Below are 20340 nucleotides of genomic sequence, written 5' to 3'. Positions count from 1 at the left end.
TTATTATTGTTACTATGCCTTTTATGATTATTACTTTAATTATAACCAATATTATTGTAAATGTTACACATATTTTACTGAATAGCAGGTATTTATAAATATCAGGTGGTTTCAGATGCTGTATTAGAAAGTGATATGAATAATTCAAAGACTAAATTGAATAATGGCCACAAAATTGTAATGTGATCTATCTAATTACACCAATAGATAACATACCATAAATAACTGCCAGTAGACAAATAACTGAGCTGAAAACATGGTATGCAAATTGTAAAAGCGGCAGGTTTTTTGTTTCCAGAGTGACATGATGGAAGCAGCCGGAAAGTTCAGTGTTCATAAAACGAGGGGCTTTCCTGTGATGAGTGCTGTGTAGTTATCACTGTGAATTTTGGAAGTACTCTGTCCATAGTGCGAGGAAGAAAGTAAATGTGTGAAAAATAGATTCCTAAGTATTATACTTTTATTATTACAAAATGAAACAAACATATGCTACTGCTGCACAATAGACAGACGATTAAGCCACGTACAGTCTTTAAAGTTTCTCTTTATGTCATGTTGGCGCGCTAGTGAATCTCCTAGCATCGTTCCACAAATTGCAGCTCGATTTCCTTTGTGGGCAGCAGCAGTACATTTCTGGTGTTGTAGGTGACATGCCTGGTTGTGTTCTTCGTAGGTCGCACGCAACACTTGGACAGGATGTTCGCAAGACCCACTTTGGTCTGCAGTAAACCGAGTCTCATACCTGCAAATCGAAAAGAGGGTGTCACCCTGATTATCAAAAACTTTATTACAGCAGATCAAGATTCCATGGGGTTTCACAGTGAAGGACTTCAGAATGCATATTTCGCCTTTGTTTAACATTCTGAAAAGTGTAAAATATTTAAGCACATTAATGTTTCTGAAAATTGCAGAACTAAGAAGACTAAATGTGAGTGAAGTACACTTGACATCAGGAAGTAGGTACAGGGAAAAACTAGTTATTAGAGTTACACAACATGATCCGTGATTTTGGGAATTCATTACCGTACGAAGAACTCTCGCTGTACAGCACTTCTTAACCACAGTGCACGTCAAGAGGTTCTGATGGCATTCCCGGTGATTTTTTCGCCATCTGGTTTGTGTGCAAGAACAGGAACTTTCTAGCGCTGTTGCTGGAGAAGCAACCTTTTGAAGGAATACAGTAGCTCAGGGAACATACACTAAAATGAAGGTCGTCGGAGAGAAGGTTAAAATACTAAATTTAATCTTCAGAAATTGAGTAGTCGATAAAAATTATACTGTTACTGTTTTACAATTTAATCACACCAGACTAAATGTTTGGCGCCCACACAAAACAGCGCATTGCCCGTTTTGGAGTGTTGTAGGCCGGATACCTGGCAGTCATGTGACCCTCGACCCGCGACATAAGTAATGGTAGTGGTGTGATGTGTATGTTACAGCCGCTTTTGTGGGATTAGAGCTCAAACAAGGAACTTCTTGAGTGCAAAGTAGCAAGCTCAGTCTTCAGTAAGTGTCTGTTGAAACCGTTGTGTTAACAGTTATGATAGGAAAAATATTAGCTGACAATGACTCACCATATGCATCACGAGGGCGACAGAAAATGAGTGTCCAGGAGGTGCAGAGATCAACCTTCTACGGGATGTATGTACCACACTTCACAAGATGGCCATAGCTGACACTTAAGAAATCTTCGAAACAAATCATTAGCTTGCACCATGAACACGGAATGCTACAGTGATCACAAAGGTTCGCCCCATCAGATTCTAAGGCGAACTCCTTGGGAGTTACAAACAGGGTAGGATTTTCAGCTAGGTGTCCACTCTTAAAGAATGCATATAGAATCATACTGGTGTAACACGGTGACGAGAACTGATGGAATGTGATGACATGCAACGGAATACGACACGGCCTGTAGTGCAGTTTATCGTGGAACTGGCTATCTTTTAAGGCGCAGCTGCAGATAGTGCGATAATATGTTTTATAGGTGCGGAAAAAACAGACATCCTGAGGCTGAATTTGCCAAGTAGTGCCAGGTGTATGAATTGCAATGTCACACACTTTTCAGCAAGGATAGTTTGCTCTTAAGGAGTATGATTTTTATATGCAGACCAGAAATCAAGCAGAAGCAAGTTATTTTAACCAATTACTGGTCAGAGACAGTGGTCATACCATAGTTGTAGTTCTCGTACGTCCATTTTCCCACTCTTGCTTGCTGTGACGTAAATATTCCCTAATGCCCTTGCAAGCCCACGTACACGAGAATAAATCGTAGGGGCAGAGCACCACCAACCTCACTCAACACAATAAATAACTTTGCCGTCAATTTACCATCCAGATTAACAGTCGGGATAATTGTATGCGACTGCTTTGAGGGATTGATGTTAGTCGATCTTCATACAACTCTCTTGTACCTCTAATTTCCAGCGTTCCTTTAATATGCATTTCCTCTTCAGATCCCAATTGGTCAGAGTTCAAAACTAATTCCTTGTGATCAATGGGATTATTTTGTTTATCTCTTCAACAAATGTTTGGGGCGATTCCGCAGTTTGTTGTTACGTCTTTCCATTCTGTAGCTATGTTTGAAGGTATGCAACCATTCACTGCTTCCTTTGAAATCATTACACTCAGTGCCTCGCGTACTCTGATGTGCATAAAGTTGTAGGTTACTAACACACACATCTTGTAAGCTGTATCGAGTATCCCGGAAACGCGGAAACACTAGGTTTTGTAGCACGTGCTTCTTGTCCTCGCTTGAATATCGGTATTTTTCTTTCACACTACACGATAATATTGCTGCAGACTTACTCGAAATCTATTCCTAATTGTTCTTTTACTATGCTGCGGATGATTTTCCATGTACGTGATTATATTTAATACTCGCTGCTTGGACATTGATTTCCCTTACCACGTGTCACTGGAGATGGGATCTGTGGCTCTCTGTCCGACAAGGATGATGAACTACTTGGCCGGTCGTTGTGACTGAGCGGTTCTAGGCGCTACAGTCTGGAACCGCGCGACCGCTACGCTCGCAGGTTCGAATCCTGCCTCAGGCATGGATGTGTGTGATGTCCTTAGGTTAGTTAGGTTTAAGTCGTTCTAAGTTCTAGGGGATTGGTGACCTCAGATGTTAAGTCCCATAGTGCTCAGAGCCATTTGAACCATTTGATGAACTACCTGTTTCAACACCACTCTCACTTAAGCACGTACCGTCATCATTGTACTCCTCATGTACATTGTCCCCACAGTCGATTATATACGATACCACACATTTCACTGATTCATTTTACATATACGCTAATCTTTCATCTGCTACTTCTTTCTCACTCTGCGTTTCCTCGGGTTCCTTTGTGACGAAATGTCAATTTCGGCAACTGTTATTACAGATAAAACGCAATGTTTGCTTTGTTTATCGTTTCCATTGCTCTGCTTTGTACGAACAGCACTAGCACTGTGAGGTACTCGCCTCATGCTGCGCTCACTATTGGATTCCTTCAGTACCGCCCCTTTTGCCATTAGCTGTCAATATTGTGATCGCGTAGTAGACAATGTGTGGGGCGTCGCATGCCGTAAATATTGTTGGCCTTTTACGACCTCACAGTCAAGAAGTTCCTTGTAAATCGACACAGAGAGATACATAGTGACAGAGAAGAGTTATCGTGTTTCGACGTGATCGCGACCACACCGTGCATACGGTTGCCCGATTTGTTGGGAGATCGGCGCGGACGGTGGAACCTGTCTACAATGAATGATGTACCAGACACAGAATATGCAGACGGCGTCAGAATAGTGGTCGTGAGAACATCCTAACAGAAAGAGACAGGAGGTGAATGTCACGCCTTGTCAATGACAATCGGTCGCAGAACTGTAACGTTTCCATCTCAAACAGCTTACGAACGGACAACACGTCATCACCAGGCGTGGTCCGGTGTTACACGGTATTACAGCGCGACGTCTCTGAAGGGGTGACTGATCTTTTGCCCAGCGTCCTTGTTGCATAAAATATTTCTAACAAATGATATTATTACTGTGCCAGTTCTCATCGTTGGAGTACACAGTCATGTAAATTTACAGGGTGGCGCACAAAATGCGTTACCAATTGTTTCTTTCACAATTTACGACGCACATCAGATATCCCTCTTGGAGCTCTACAGCAGTACCAGTAGAGCTTGGAAAAACAAATGAGTTAGGAAATGACGTGTAATTCACGATACTGCTGCTAGGAGACTAGTAAGCAGCAATGGCTGAAAATGGAAGACTGACGACACAGCAACGATCGGCAATTGTGTTACTTTTTCATGAAAAGAAAGGCCTTGTTGTGACTGTTTTCGACATCACGATGGGTCACTTGCAAGAAGACCATCCACAGGTTGTGCGATCAATTTGTACGGGAAGGAACAGTATTGGAAGCCAAGTGACCTCGGCCTAAGCCTGTTTGTTCGCCACCGAAGAATATTGAAGCGGTACGAGTTGCTGTACAGAGAAGTCCCGGGAAATCGTGTAGAAAGGCAGCTAGTGCAACTGGGAATATCCAGAAGCTCCGTTCAACGCATTCTTGAAAGTGATCTCCATGTGTACCCATACAAGATGACCTGTGCACAGAAGCTCACTGAAGAACACAAGCAGCAGAGACTACTGTTTGCTCAGAGGGTGGAGTATAGGGACGTAACTCTCAACGTTTGGTTTTCAGACGAGGCGCATTTTCATTTAGACGGTGTGGTTAACAAACAAAATGTACGCTTTTGGGCCACTAAAAACCCACAAGTGCTTCATGAACGACAACATTATGCTACGAGGATTGCAGCGTGGGCAGCAATTTCCAGTCACGGACTTATTGGACCCTTTTTCTTTGAAGAAACTGTGAACAGCGAGCGTTATTTGAGCATGCTTCGCAATAGCTTCATTCCACAGCTTCTTGCTACTGCCTGGCCCTTCAGCACGCAGTGGTTCATGCAAGATGGAGCAAGGCCACATACTGCAAACACTGTGTTGGAGTTTTTACACGAACATTTCGAGATGCGGATCATTTCACTCAGGTGTCCAGGTCGCTTCAATGACAGACAAAATTCGCCCCCCAATAGTCCAGACCTCAATCACTGTGACTTCTTTCTTTGGGGGTGCCTAAAGGAAAAATTTTTCCAGAAACGTCCACGTGATTTCATGGAGCTCATAAGACTTATTCTTCAAGCTTGCAGTGAAATTACGGAAGACATGTGCCATAGGGTAATCACTAACTTCCGTGTTCGTTTGAAGGAAGTTAGGAAACGAAATGGTGGACATATTGAGCATGTGCTGAGTTAGAACAAATCTCCATGGACGGCTCTTCATTGCAGTAAATGTTCCTTTCAGATTGTATTGATAATAGAGTTTATATTCAGAAACAAAATGGTAACACATTTGTGCGCCACCCTGTATGATCTCTTTTAAAAATTACGATATTATATCCTCTGTCGTAACGTTGGAAGTGGTTTACTTCTCATCACAAACAATGATAAGTGGGCCTGAATACAGCTGTGTAAGTAGCAATCAAGTAGGCTAATGAAAGGAACGCATTGTAAAGTGTATTTTATCCAGGGAAACACCTAACATTCTGCGTGGTGTCTGTTTGTTCTAAGTCGTGTCTCCCTACCACTTTCGCGCAACGACGCACTGAGCCTGTTTTTAGGGAATTGACTAGTTTGAACCTGGGACCTGTTGCTGGTAAGGAGACGCCAGACCACACATGACATGTAGCGTTCAGAAGAGTTCAGTGAGACTAGCGATGATATAACTAAACACTTAATGATTTCAGCGTCAGCTCCACTGCACTCCCTGTAAAAGAATCTTAATACTAACTAAATTTAGTGGAAGGGGTTCAAGGCTTTCCTATTTATAGTTAGCTGGTAAAATAACGTCGAGAAAGTAGTTAAGTTTACCATTGGAATTTTTATTCTACTCACAAAACATTGTTTATAAATTGCACTATTGATAAAAGGAAATATTTTAATACGTGATGATAAAAACCAACTGCATTCAACAAAAATGTGAACGAATTTTCTCTGAATGGGTTTCCAAGTTCTATAATGGATCGAAGGATGACCTATGCCATATCACATCTATAATCTAGGTTTAAGTTAAGTTTCATAAAAGAGAAAACTATCAAAACGGTCTACAGTGACCCTCAATTATCTTCAATTACTTATTTAACTTGAGTGGCTGATGTGGCTTCTCAATAATTATATAACAGAAAAATCATCGCGTTCCAGATTTTATCTTCTAGTAGCAAATGTGAATTCCATTTCTTTAATTGACGATCGACACTAGTATTACGCAAAAAGGGGATGTAACAGATGAGACTTCTGCAGCTCTGAGTGAAGCCTTATGACTCTTATGCGGCATCGCGTGCGTTCATTATCTTGTCGGTGGTTAGTCAGCGTCAGGGGGCGGCGGGCGACGCAGCTCCACACACCTCGCCGTCTCGGAAGCAACTCTTTCTAACTTCTCTTTACTAAAATTTACCGAAGTTGGTTTAAGAAAAGCTATCTGGCTGTGTTTTCAACTGACCAATCAGGGTCTCAATGTTAACCTTAAGCTCCGGCTACAAAAATTCTGTCTATCCAATGAGAAACGTTATGCTTTTCGTGGTGGGGCAATGTTTTTAATGTTTGTGTGGTGTGCGTACTGTAAGACCTTCGATACACACACCATCAGATTATTTGACTTGTCGCTCTATGCGAGTGTCAGAAATATGTCTCGTGGTCTTATCGTGGCGTGTTTATCTTCTGGCGTTAGGTCAGACGATAGAAATGCCACTTGCACGCTTAGAGTAGCAGATTGACGGTGACCAACGTTAAACAGAACTTGATTAATTTTCACACACATTGATTAAAATAATAACAAGCCTAAAAACTACTTAACTTGGTTCTGGATGCTATTTTCAATTGACAATCGGAAGTTCCTTTGGTCTTGGTATGTTAATCTTATTCTCACATATCTCTGATACTTGACAAAGTGTCTATTCATTTATCCTCATGGCTATGTACAGGAATATGATAATCTTATTAGGCACAGACTGAAACTTGACTATAGACTGGTACAGACTAATGCAGACTGGCTAATTGGAGGTCTGTACACTCATTATAATACCTCGCGCGTTCAGTTATCACTGCGCGAGTGTGATCTGCGAGGAGAAAAGGTTCTACGTTAGCAGCAATCTCATTGGCTGTGTTACATATTAATATGCAGATCGGCGGAAGCAGAATTTGGTCCGTCTCTAAGGCAGCGCCATCTCGTAGTGCGGGGACGGACGAGCGCTGTGCCTGCGCTGTTGTGCTTAGCGTGGCGCGCTCTAGTGGGAAAGTTGTGTATGCACTGACTATGCGGAACTATGTACACAACAGTTTGCTACGTAACAGAGACGCGTATATTCTCACGCTAAAACTTGCAGCTGGTGTGGCCCTTTTAGTGTTATTGTAAGATCTATACTGTTCTTCTGGAAGGCTCTATCATTTAACATGGGCTTGGGGGGTGGTCTTGGCGGTCGGCGGGTGATGTGGGTGTCCCTTCTCGTAAGGCCTTCTAGCTTACACGACTCTGCTCTCGGCTTCTGTTCTCGTTTCTCCCCTCGGAACTGCGTCTGTTTCACGGTGGGAAGGTATGACATGGATTTAGGTGTCCTTGTGTTAGTCTGTGGTATTCCATTTGCTCACTCGTTGATCGTATTACTTTGGTCAATTTAATGTCAGGATTTATTCGGAGCTATGTCACATACTGCCGGATTTGCTATCATGTCAGGGTTTTCATGGAAGGTGTTGGAATTGCCTGACACCTTACAACCTAACAAACTACACTTAATTGTAGAGTATACTTTTTCGTCCACGTTTCGTTGCCTACTCTACTCCGGCTTCTGACTATAGTTGTACGCCTATATTAATGTGTATCACGAACAACAGTAGCCAATACAAACCTATGCAGATGTGAGGCCCGTCGCCGAACGGCAGGTACACGTAGGGGTGCCTCTTGGCCTTCTGCTCCTCGGAGAACCTCTCGGGGTCGTAGCGCTCTGGATCAGGAAAGTGCTCCGGGTCGTAGTGAAGGCCGAACAGGCTGATGACGACTGCCGTTCCTTTGTCCACGACGACGTCGCTGTCCGGGATCTTGTAGGGCTCCACGCAGTCGCGGTTCAGGAAAGGCAGCGGAGGATACTTCCTGAGCGTCTCTGTCGGAAAGTGGGAAGAGCGGACTCAGTCGGAAGCTGCTGGAACACACCTCAGCTCACCACTGGCGTGGAAGCTCATAACTGTTGGAGGACTCAACTGGTTCTGGTACAGTATGAACGACGATCCATAATTATTTATTTATTTACACGTCAAGTCCCGTAGGACCAAATTGAGGAGCAAATCTCCAAGATCATAAAACGTGTCAGTACATGAAATTACAACACAAAAGTAATAACAGATAAAAAAAATGTTTATGAACCCGAAAAAATTCAGTCAATAAGATTAAGTAAATGCAGTCAACAATACAATAAGAATCAGCTTAATATAAATGATTTGCCCTCTAGTATTAAAGGTAACTCTAAAATGTTTCTGTTTCCTGACGACACTAGCTTGGTAGCAAAGGATGTTGTGTGCAACATTGGCTCGGTTTCAAATAGTGCAGAACACGACCTAAGTTCATGGTTTGTAGAAAATAAACTAACGCGAGTCCTCCCTCGGGCATAGGTGTGTGTGTTTGTTCTTAGGATAATTTAGGTTAAATAGTGTGTAAGCTTAGGGACTGATAACGTTAGCAGCAGTTAAGTCCCATAAGATTTCACACACATTTGAACATTTAAGTAAGGGAGAACGGAGTACAGTAAGACTCAGTTTTTACAGTTTCTAACACACAATTCAGCAAAACCTGACGATTTAAATTCACAGAACGGGCATATGATTAGTGAAACTATAAAGTTCAAATTTCTAGGTGTAAGCTGTCGTGGAAAGCTCACGTTCAGGATCTTGTTCAAAGACGTAACACTGCCATTTTTACTATTCGAACGGTATCTGAAGTGAGTTATCCTTTTTACACGAAAATTACTCTACTTTACTTATCTTCATTCGCTTACGTAGTACGGTATTATATTTTGGGGTAATCTTCCCATTCTAAAATGATGTTTTTGCCTCAGAAACGGACGGTTCGGGTAATAAGTGGAGCAAGTTCACGAACCTCTTGTCGACCTCTGTTCACGAGTCTGGGTATTTTGACATTGGCCTCTCAATACGTATATTCCTTATTGTCGTTTCTTGTTACCAATATTAGTTTATTCCCAAGTATAAGCAGCTTTCACTCGGTTAATACTCGGCAGAAATCAGATCTGCATTTGGATCGGACTTCCTTAACTCTCGTGCAGAAAGGTGTGCAGTATACTGCTGCATCCATTTTCAATAAGCTGCCACTCGAATTCAAAAATCTTAGCAGTAATCCACGCGCTTTCAAATCGAAACTGAAGAGTTTCCTCATGGGTCACTCCTTTTATTCTGTCGAGGAGTTCCTTGAAAAATTAAGCTGATTCTTATTGTATTGTAGATTGCATTTACTTAATCTTATGGACTGACTTTTTTCGGGTTCATAAACGTTTATTTTCATCTGTTATTACTTTTATGATGTAATTTCATGTACTGACACGTTCCATGACCTTGGAGATCTGCTCCTCAATTTGGCCCTACGGAACTTGACGAGTAAATAAATAAATCCGTAATTATGATTGTAAACGTTCAGAATGCTATATACATAATAATCTATTCCACAAGATATTAATAGACATTTTCATGAACACGACCACAAAGCTGTTGGAATACCCATTATTCCGCAACTACTTTAATTGAATTTACATCATTATCCGGTAGACTTTCGAGTTTATAATGACATGTATCAAACGTACATTTTTTTTTTAAAAATATGATACATATCTACTTAATGATGAAAAAAAGCTAGTTGCAGCCTATAGCGTGATGATGCGTCAGTCGATCAGAACATGTGGTGGTGGCATACTCTGTTCGTCCTACACGGTGAGAATATTTTTTTAAATGAAACTGAGTTTTGTAATTACTGGAGCTAAAGTTAACGTTAATCATTGGAAAAATTTCGTTTCTGAAATGCAGGTCCCGTGTCGCTTACAGAAAATAATCATCAAAGCTCGCAAAAGAACTGTCACGCACCAGACAGAAACTTAAAGCACCACTCGTTATCAGCTTAAATAACTGAAGTTTCTTTTAAGTGACCTTGCTTACATATCTCAGTGATAGCGTGTTAAATCACAAACGCAAACACCAGGAATTACCTTTCGCTCGTATTTTTATTTTCACATACCAATTACCATATTTGAAATGGATAAGTAGTTAAGTCAGAATTTCAATGCATAATGAGCCACGGAATAGGTAATGAGCCAAGTTAATGTGGCAAAGAAGTAATGAGGTTTTTTACCTCCTGCAGATTCTGCAGTCTGTTTTCATCAATTCATGAAAACAGATAGTGGCTAATAATTATCGGCAAAACAGTAAAGGGAGTTGTCATGACGTCACAAACTTGAAGGCTATGTCTGCTACGTCAGTTGCCCCAAACATTAGCTTTTGGTCGTAATATTTTGGTGAAAAGTGTCAGCTTTCGTCATTTGCGAGTGTACCAAAAATTCTGATTATAATATAAAGTGTAAAGGAATCACATATAATTCGTAATTGGACTCATTCAAGCGATATTATTCTTTTATATACATCAATTCCGGTGGCACTATTTACTTACTGTACTGGTTTCATTCCTGGAATTCGATTTTAATCTTTCTATCAGCCCAAAACTAAAAGCTCTCTGGGTGAACGCTTTGAGAAGAGAAGACTGGGAACTGACAAAACATAGCAAAATATTCTCAGTAGTTTTCGGGAAGAGGACCTAGACCGAATATCAGTTTCGTCGTTTTATATTAAGGAAAATGGTGCGCCGGCCGGGGTGGCCGAGCGGCTCTAGGCGCTACAGTCTGGAACCGCGCGACCGCTACGGTCGCAGGTTCGAATTCTGCCTCGAGCGTGGGTGTGCGTGATGTCCTAAGATTAGTTAGGTTTAAGTAGTTCTAAGTTCTAGGGGACTGATTACCTCAGAAGTTAAGTCCCGTAGTGCTCAGAGCCATTTGAACCGTTTTTTTTTTAAAACGGTGCGTTATGAAAATAACCCTGTCACGTTCCACACTCCTCTTCTTGTTTATTCGAAACGTATACCACAAATAAAGTTACATTAACGAAACTAAATGCGTCTTATTACTGTACGAAAATTGCGTGTGAGGCCAGAAACACGTCTGAAAATGCCATCCTGACACGTATGCCACTTTTCTTCCACGTGACTTCCCCGTAAGGCCGTAGCGCGTTCACGACAAGTGTGGCCAGAACTTCAAACGGCAGTTCGAAGATTCGTGTGTTCCGAACGCCGAGTCCTGCATGGTCGACAGTCACTACACCTACGTTGCCGTCCGAGTGGTGGAAGCGATATCCATCGGTGGAACGTCGAAGAAGTCGTTCGCACGCTGCTTCATCTATAAGTTTCAGGTAAACTGTACTGGAGATGATTAAACGATGTATACCGATAAGTTCCTGTAGATCGATGTGCATGGTTTCACGCAGGAAATGCTCTACTTTGTATGCCTTAGGTCGTCAATACTGGGCATCGAACGTTACTTTAATCCTAGCCTTTCCATAAGAAAGCGCCATCGTCATTCTAGGTGGTCTGTTTACACTTCAATACCACTGCCCGCGCGAGTAAACAACGGCCCGCTTGCGGAGCGCCACACAGAGCCTCGCGTGCGTCCGCTTCACAACACGGCTAAGAACCGACTGCGTCCATGTGAGCCACCGAGGACACAGATGTGTGGTGTCACCGCCGGACACCACACTTGCTAGGTGGTAGCCTTTAAATCGGCCGCGGTCCGTTAGTATACGTCGGACCCGCGTGTCGCCACTATCAGTGATTGCAGACCGAGCGCCGCCACACGGCAGGTCTAGAGAGACTTCCTAGCACTCGCCCCAGTTGTACAGCTGACTTTGCTAGCGATGGTTCACTGACAAATTACGCTCTCATTAGCCGAGACGATAGTTAGCATAGCCTTCAGCTACGTCATTTGCTACGACCTAGCAAGGCGCCATTATCAAATGCTATTTATCTTGTGATGCATGTACCGTCAGACCGATGTTCACCAATTATGGATTAAAGTTAAGTATTCCTGAAGCTACGTACTATTTTTGCTACTATAACAACCGTGTCCTTTTCTAGATCTCACGCCAGCCTGCGTGAGCTAAACGCGTGCCTTTCGGCTCCCTCCAAACCCCGTGGATTGGCTCCTGCCAATCCACAACATATGGCGACGAGAATTTTGCGTTCGTATTGATATTCCTGATTTACTTGTGTCATGGCTTCGCCACAATCTTCAGATGTACTGTCCGAATTTTATCGCTTACAGAACCAGCAGACGCAGGCCTTATTGGATGCCCTTGGACAGCTCGTCCAGGGTCAACGTGCGATGCGAAACGATGCGGCAGCCACCGCTCCACCGCTCATGCAGCCACAACACGCAGTTGCACCACCTTTTCGTCCTTTTGATGCGGCACTGGAAAGCTGGACGGAGTGGTCACGCCAATTTGGATTCCATCTCGCCGCCTACAGAATTCAAGGTAATGAGCGGCAGCCTTTCCTCCTTTCCGCCGTAGGCGTCCAGACGTACCGTGTGATAGTGAAATTATTTCCCCGACGCGACGTCGCAACTCTGTCCTACGACGAGATTTTGTCTGCATTAGATGCATATTTCAAAGAAACAGTCAATGTAGTTGCAAAAAGGTATACGTTCTTTCGTACAAAACGTACGGCCGGTCAGAATAATAGAGAGTGGGTTGCAACTTTGCAAGGCCTTACTAGGGATTGTGCTTTTGAGTGTCAATGTGGACTCGCTTATTCAGATACTATGGTGCGAGATGCAATAGCACAGAACGTTTCTGATGTTCGTATAAGGGAACAGATTTTGAAACTAGTCAGTCCCTCCCTTCAACAAGTGATGGACATATTGGATCGGCAGGACACACTTGACTTTGCTCAGGAATCATTTGAAACTTCGCCACCCGTGTGTCAGGTTACCCGGCCCGCCGGGCGTGCTGCACGGAACAGTAAACAGCCCTCACGCCCGTCCGCGCAGCTGCCACCAAGCTCTCTGCCACGTGTGCTGCGCAAGCAAGCAAATGCAGAGCTAAAATCATGCCCGTGGTGTGCTACTAGACATTCGCATGAGAATTGCCCGTCACGCCAGGCTATTTGCTTTTTCTGTAATAAAAAAGGACATGTTCAGAGTGTTTGCCAGAAAAAGCTCAGATCGGACACTCACAACCATTCCAGGCCCTTTGCTTCGCGCCCGAATCAGAATCGAACCAAGAATACTCAGGCTCGTGAACCTTCGCCCATGGAAATTCATGTAGTTCATTCCACTCCGCCCAGTGCCACTCTCTCTAACAGTGACTGTGTTCGTCCCACAAATAGTGTGTGTCGACATCGCCGGAAATCCCGTCAAGTCGCAAGTGATTCTGTACCAGTGTCAGTTCGCGTAGCACGAGACAGTCGCTCTTGTCGTCAGCAGGACAATAAACTTTTTGTGGCTTTGGACATTAACGGCAAAGTGATACCGTTCCAGCTCGATACCAGAGCTGCAGATTCACTGATCAATCAAGACACGTACAAACAGCTGGGCACACCTCCGTTGCGTGCCGCAAATGTTAAGCTCAGTAGTTATTCAGGACAAGCAATCCCTGTGTTAGGACAGTGCAGCCTTCTTGCAACATACAAAGGACAAACAAAACTTGTGTCATTTTACGTTCTTCGTTCTTCTTCTGCTGTGAACTTGTTTGGTTTAGATTTATTTCAGTTGTTTAACTTGTCTATAGTCAATTAGGTCCTATCAGTGAACCAGACTGTGCCTTCAGACAGTGTTTCTCGTCTATGTGAAGAATTTGCAGACATTTTTGCACCGGGCCTTGGTTGTGCTAAGAACTATAAAGCACATTTGGAACTGAAAGTAAACGCGCAACCGAAATTTTTCAGAGCGCACAATGTTCCCCACGCATTGCGTGATGAGGTCGCAAGAACATTAAACGATTTGGAATCACAAGGTGTGATTGAACGTGTGCAGGCTTCTCTCTGGGCATCACCCTTGGAAATTTTGCCAAAACCTTCCGGCAAATTGAGACTTTGTGTGGACTTCAAGGCAACAGTGAATCCACAACTAGTGATTGCAACTTTTCCTTTACCCTGCCCGGAAGATCTTTTTGACAAACTGTGCCCAGGTAAATATTTTTCGAAGTTGGACCTAGCAGATGCGTACTTGCAAATACCAGTGGACGAAGAATCCCAGCACGTTTTGGTGGTTAACACGCATCTTAGCTTGTATCGATTCAAACGACTGCCATTCGGGTGTGCCTCCGCCCCTGCATTGTTTCAGCAATATCTGCAAACTGTTTGTGCCTCGGTCCCTACTGCACCAAATCATCTGGACGATATTATGATCTCCGGAAAGACGGAAGAAGAACATTAAGCCAATCTCAGAACATTATTTCAGGTCTTGCGACAAAATGGTCTTCGCTTGCGGAAGGACAAATGTGTGTTTTTTGCTCGTGACTTACCCTACCTGGGACATGTACTCAATGCCTAAGGCATACATCCGAGTCCCGAGCACCTCCGTGCCATACAAGACTTGCCTTCGCCGCAGAATATGAAGCAGCTACAGAGTGTGCTCGGAAAAATCAATTATTATCATCGCTATGTGCGCCATGCCTCTTCCATTTCAGCTCCACTTCATCGCTTACGCCATAAAGGTGTTCCGTTCGTCTGGACGACGGAATGCGAACGCGCCTTTCGCCAGTTGAAATCGGCGTTGCTTTCCAATACTTGCCTTACGCCAATCGATCCCCAGAAACCCCTTTTGTTGATGGTAGGTGCATCGGATTTCGGGATCGGTGCTGTGCTTGCGCACAAAGATGGATCACATGTCGCCCTATTGCCTTTGCGTCCAAATTGCTCTCGTCTGCGCAAAGAAATTATTCACAGATCGAGAAAGACGCATTGGCTCTCGTATTTGGTGTTACTAAGTTTCATGATTTCTTGTATGGTCGTCACTTTACCATCATCACGGACCACAATCCCTTGACGTCGCTTTTTCATCCGAACAAGCCTGTACCTCCACGTACAGCGCAGAAATTCATTCGCTGGTCTATTTTCCTCTCGCAGTACCGCTACGATATCTTGTATTGGTCCACTGCTAAGCAAGGAAATGCCGATGCGTTGTCCCATTTGCCTGTTGCTGAGGATAGAGCATTCGATTCTTCCGAACTTGCTTGCATGTTCATTGATGCGGAAACCGATGACGTGGTCGAATCGTTTCCGATTGATTTTCGTCGTGTAGCTACAGCCACAGCTGCTGACCCTGCCCTTGCTACCGTTCTGCGTTTTGTTGCTACGCAATGGCCCTTGTCAAAGTCATGGATCGAGGATCCGTTGGTTCGCCGATTTTTTGCTCACAAGGAGAGACTTTTTGTTCGACGTGGTGTTTTGGTGTTGCGTTCTGATAATGATCAGTCCAGAGTCGTGGTCCCACGTTCGTTACAGTCCTCTGTCTTACAGCTTCTCCACCAAGGACATTGGGGTATAGTGCGCACGAAACAACTTGCTCGTCAGCACTGTACTTGGTTCCGAATCGACGCTGCGATTACGAATATGTGCTCTTCTTGCATGGCGTGTGCCGAACAACAATCCGCACCACCGCAAAAATTCTTTGCGTGGCCGAAAGCCACTTCCACTTGCCAACGCTTACACATCGATTTTGCTGGTCCATTCTGGAATGCTCGATGGTTGGTTGTGGTAGATTCATTCAGTAATTTTCCTTTTGTTGTCAGGATGTCTTCCACGACGTCATCTGCCACCATCCAAGCGTTATCTGATATCTTTTGCATAGAAGGTCTTCCACAGACTATTGTTTCCGACAATGGCCCACAGTTCATGTCCGCAGAATTTCAGTCATTCTGCAAGGCCAATGGTATTCAACATCTGACATCCGCGCCGTTTTCGCCTCAGTCAAACGGTGCCGCATAACGATTGGTCCGGACTTTCAAGTCACAGATGTTGAAGTTGAAAGAGTCGCATTCTCGGGAGGACGCGTTATTGCTCTTTTTGTCCTCGTATCGCTCTCAGCCCCGAGATGGTCGCTCGCCGGCTGATTTGCTCCACGGTCGTCCTCATCGAACCTTGATGTCTTTGCTACATCCGCCGCATCAGGTTCCTGTGCTTTTGCTCCGGGCGACGTTGTATACTATCGCAACTATCGAGGTTCACGGCGTTGGCTCGCAGGGCGCATTCTTCGCAGCCTCGGCCGCGCTATGTATCTGGTTTTGGGGGCCTCTGGTGCGTCGGCATCTCAATCAGCTGCGCCTCTGTCGTCGCACGGGTTCTGCCGCTCCCCGTCTGCTTTCAGCGACGGTGCCGTCCGGTCAGCGCCCTGGGGACCCATCTACTGGCTCGCCTCATCCCCAGGTGTTACCGACGCTGCCTTCCATTTTGCCCCATGGCGACGCGCCGCCGCCGCCACCTGTTCTCCCGCCGGCGCCGCCCGCAGTGGACGCGTCGCTGCAACCGCCGGGCGCCTCTCTGGGTGACGCGGCGCCGATCGCTTCCCATGACCAGCTGTCCTCCGACATGGACTTCTTGGCCGCTCCGGACCACATGGCGTCTTCGCCCGTCGGGTGCCCCGACCCGATGGAGGTCGACCCTTCGGCCCCTCCTGTCTCTCTACGGGCGCATACACCGCATGTAGGCGTGCACCCTGGACTAGGTTTTCAGGCGTTTCCTAGCTCCCCTCGGACCGAATGGCAGGGTGCGGGTGGCACAGCCTCGCCTGTTGTTAGGTTCCCCACCTCGTCGCATACGTCAACATGGGGTCCTCCCCACGGCGGGCGGAAGCCTTATAACACAACCATACGCCGATTTGCGGGAGAGGAATGTGGTGTCACCGCCAGACACCACACTTGCTAGGTGGTAGCTTTAAATCGGCGGCGATCCGTTAGTACATGTCGGACCCGCGTGTCGCCACTGTGTGATCGCAGACCGAGCGCCACCACACGGCAGGTCTAGAGAGACTTCCTAGCACTCGCCCCAGTTGTACAGCTGACTTTGCTAGCGATGGTTCACTGACAAATTACGCTCTCATTAGCCGAGACGATAGTTAGCATAGCCTTCAGCTACGTCATTTGCTACGACCTAGCAAGGCGCCATTATCAATTGCTATTTATCTTGTGATGCATGTACCGTCAGACCGATGTTCACCAATTATGGATTAAAGTTAAGTATTCCAGAAGCTACGTACTATTTTTGCTACTATAACAACCGCGTCCTGTTCCAGACCTCACGCCAGCCGGCGTGAGCTAAACGCGTGCCTTTCGGCTCCCTCCAAACCCTGTGGATTGGCTCCTGCCAATCCACAACAAGATGAATAGCGCGACTGCAGCGACTTATCCCTTGCACGCTTCCCGTGACACCCACATTCCCAACTGTCCACAATCTACATACGTAATGCACCTAATACCCACTGGTTGCCCGATCTCTTACAAGAATCGTCACTTTAGTGTGCGCGAGTAATGAGTGCATGGGCAAATATTCATTAGGTACATTACGTATGTAGACTGTAGACAGTTGGGAATGTTAGTCTCACGGGAAGCATGCAAGGGATAAGTCCGTGCAGTCGCGGTATTCATCTGTGTCCTCGGTGGCTCAGATGGACGCCGGCTCGGTAGCTCAGCGTGTTCCGTCAGATGGTTAAACTACCCTATGTAATAAAAAAAACTGAGTTAACAGATCAGCAGTGAACCTGAACGAGTGTCATCGGAGGTCCGCTACGAACAAATTCAGCGGACAATGTAGAACAAAATGAGATAAAAAAAAAAACACATGGATAGAGAGTGTGCCATGTAAGCAGGAGATCCCGGGTTCGAGTCCCGGTCGGTGTACACATTTTCAGCTGTCCCCATCGAGGTATATCAACAACACCTGTCGGCAGCTGAGGGTTTCAATTAATTATCAAAACAATTTCAGATTAATTTCGATCAATTTATGGCATTTAATCTTTGGTATTACTGGACAGTGTACGATACGCAACTGAAATTTTCCGTCAGTGTGTTGTCTTCAGTACTGGAGGAACTACCTATTGAAAGTCACTGCTATTCACCTTAATATAATAATACGATATGAGGTCACTGCTATTCACCTTAATGTAATAATACGATATAACGGAAAGGTGTTTTAAGAGCTATATTGATGTCTACACAAACAGCTGCCGTTTGTGTACTTTCAATTCCCTTGAACCTGATTTTCTGCCTTCCTTCACATTATTGTTGTTGTTGTGGTCTTCAGTCCAAAGAATGGTTTGATGCAGCTCTCCATGCTACTCCATCCTGTGCAAGCCTCTTCCTCCTCGAGTGACTACTGCAACCTATAGCCTTCAGAATCTACGTCGTGTCTTCATCTCTCGGTTTCGTTCTACGATTTTTACCCTCCACGCTTCCCTCCAGTACTAAATCGGTGATCCGTTGACGCCTCAGAATATGTCCTACCAACCGATCCCTTCATCTAGTCAAGTTGTACCACAAACTCACCTTCTCCCCAATTCTATTCAATGCCTCCTCATTAGTTATGTGATTTACCAATGTACAGTATTCTTCTGTTGCACCACATTTCAAAAGTTTCTATTCTCTTTTTGCCTAAACTGTTTATCGTCCATGTTTCACATCCATACATGGCTTCACTCCATACAAATACTTTCAGAAAATACTTCCTGACAGATCTATACTCGATGTTAACAAATTTTTCTTCTTCTGAAACGCTTTCCTTGCCATCGCCAGTCTACAATTTATACCCACTCTACTTCGACCATCCTCATGCTGCCCAAATAGCAAACCTCATCTACAGCTTTAAGTGTCTCACTGCCTAATCTAATTCTCTCAGCATCACCGGATTTAATTCGACTACGTTCCATTATCTTCGTTTTGCTTTTGTTGATGTTCATCTTATATCCTCCTTTCAAGACGTTGTCAATTCCACTCAACTAATTGCTCTTTTAAGTTCTTTGCTGTGTCTGACAGAATCACAACGTCATCGGCAAACCTCCAGCTTTTTATTTCTTCTCCCTGGAGTTTGATTCTCACTCCAATTTTTTCTTTGGTTTCCTTTACTATTTGTTCAGTATAGAGGTTGAACAACATCGGTGGTAGGCTACAACCCTCTCTCACTCCCTTCTCAACCAGTGCTCCCCTTTCGTGCCCCATGACTCTTATAACTGCCATCTAGTTTCTGTACAAATTGTAAATAGCCGTTCGTTAGTTTCACATTGTAAGTAGTAATTCTTAAGAGTATTTTAGAGAAATCTTTTTTCTGTATTTCTTCTCTTATTGGGGCTGTGTCGTGTCTGCTAGTAACTGGGGTAGTTACATGAAGTCACAGCCGGCAGTTCCCGCACAGTGCAAGCTGCAGCTCATAGTTCAACACAACGCGACGTCATTCATCATGAATCCATGCTTTGTACCCACGGCTCCACTTTTGCTGAGGTGCTGATGGCAGCCTGTGCATGGGCCGTTCATTTCCATACCCAGCTGCTGCTAGCCTCCACCGAGTAGTGTGGGATGACCCCGAAAGCTGCAGGGAGCTCATCTCTTGTTCTCACACGGCAGGCGCAGAGGCGAGAGGCCACGACGTTCCTGGCGCACACTACAGAGATCCTCTCCTGTGGTGCTCAGACGTAGTCAGCTGAAACCTTGAAAGCAGGTACGCCTGCCCTGCCCTCATCTGCCCATGCAGTCCATCTGGACATTGCGCGATTAGCCCAGTCGCCCATCGGAGACCCAAGATGAGGCTCCGATCAAGCACTGTCAGGTGCTGATAACGCCGCCTCATACAAGTGCGCGGCATCTCCGATCCTTTCAACATCTGACGCTGTTCACGCCCCTTACATACCCTACAAGACCAGGCAACAACACTAAACACGAACAACGCTAATTCAGTCTGCTGACCGTTCTATCTCCCTCAGAGAATTATTAACTCTATTCATTTACATACTCCTTGTCAATTTGTATGTGTACGAATTTACACTGATGTTTGACAAAGTCTTCTGTGTTTTCTTTCTTCTTGGGCAGATAATATACGTTTTGACCCGCCAGGTTAACCGAGAGCGCTAATGCGCTGCTTCCTGGACTCGGGTAGGCGCGCCGCCCCGGATCGGATCCCCCCGGCGGATTACCGACGTCGGCCAGTGTGCCGGCCAGCCTGGAT

The 20340-nt window shown here is 44.9% G+C and overlaps 1 protein-coding gene across 1 annotated transcript in view; it reads right to left on the bottom strand.

Moving 5' to 3' along the window:
- Window positions 1-501: 501 nt before the first annotated feature.
- The window catches only part of LOC124545290 (cytochrome P450 6k1-like), a 73326-nt gene continuing 53487 nt past the window's right edge, over window positions 502-20340 (bottom strand). The window contains exons 7-8 of the mRNA XM_047124177.1: window positions 7943-8194; window positions 502-742 (exon numbers count right to left, since the gene is read on the bottom strand). Coding sequence (XP_046980133.1) covers window positions 576-742; window positions 7943-8194 — 419 coding nt within the window. The 3' untranslated portion in view covers window positions 502-575. The remainder of the gene's footprint in view (window positions 743-7942; window positions 8195-20340) is intronic.

The sequence above is a fragment of the Schistocerca americana genome, chromosome 8 (genome assembly GCF_021461395.2).
Source record: "Schistocerca americana isolate TAMUIC-IGC-003095 chromosome 8, iqSchAmer2.1, whole genome shotgun sequence".
NCBI classification, from domain to species: Eukaryota; Metazoa; Arthropoda; class Insecta; order Orthoptera; family Acrididae; genus Schistocerca; species Schistocerca americana.
Note: the sequence above shows the minus strand (reverse complement) of the source record. Positions and strands in the feature narration are given on the sequence as shown.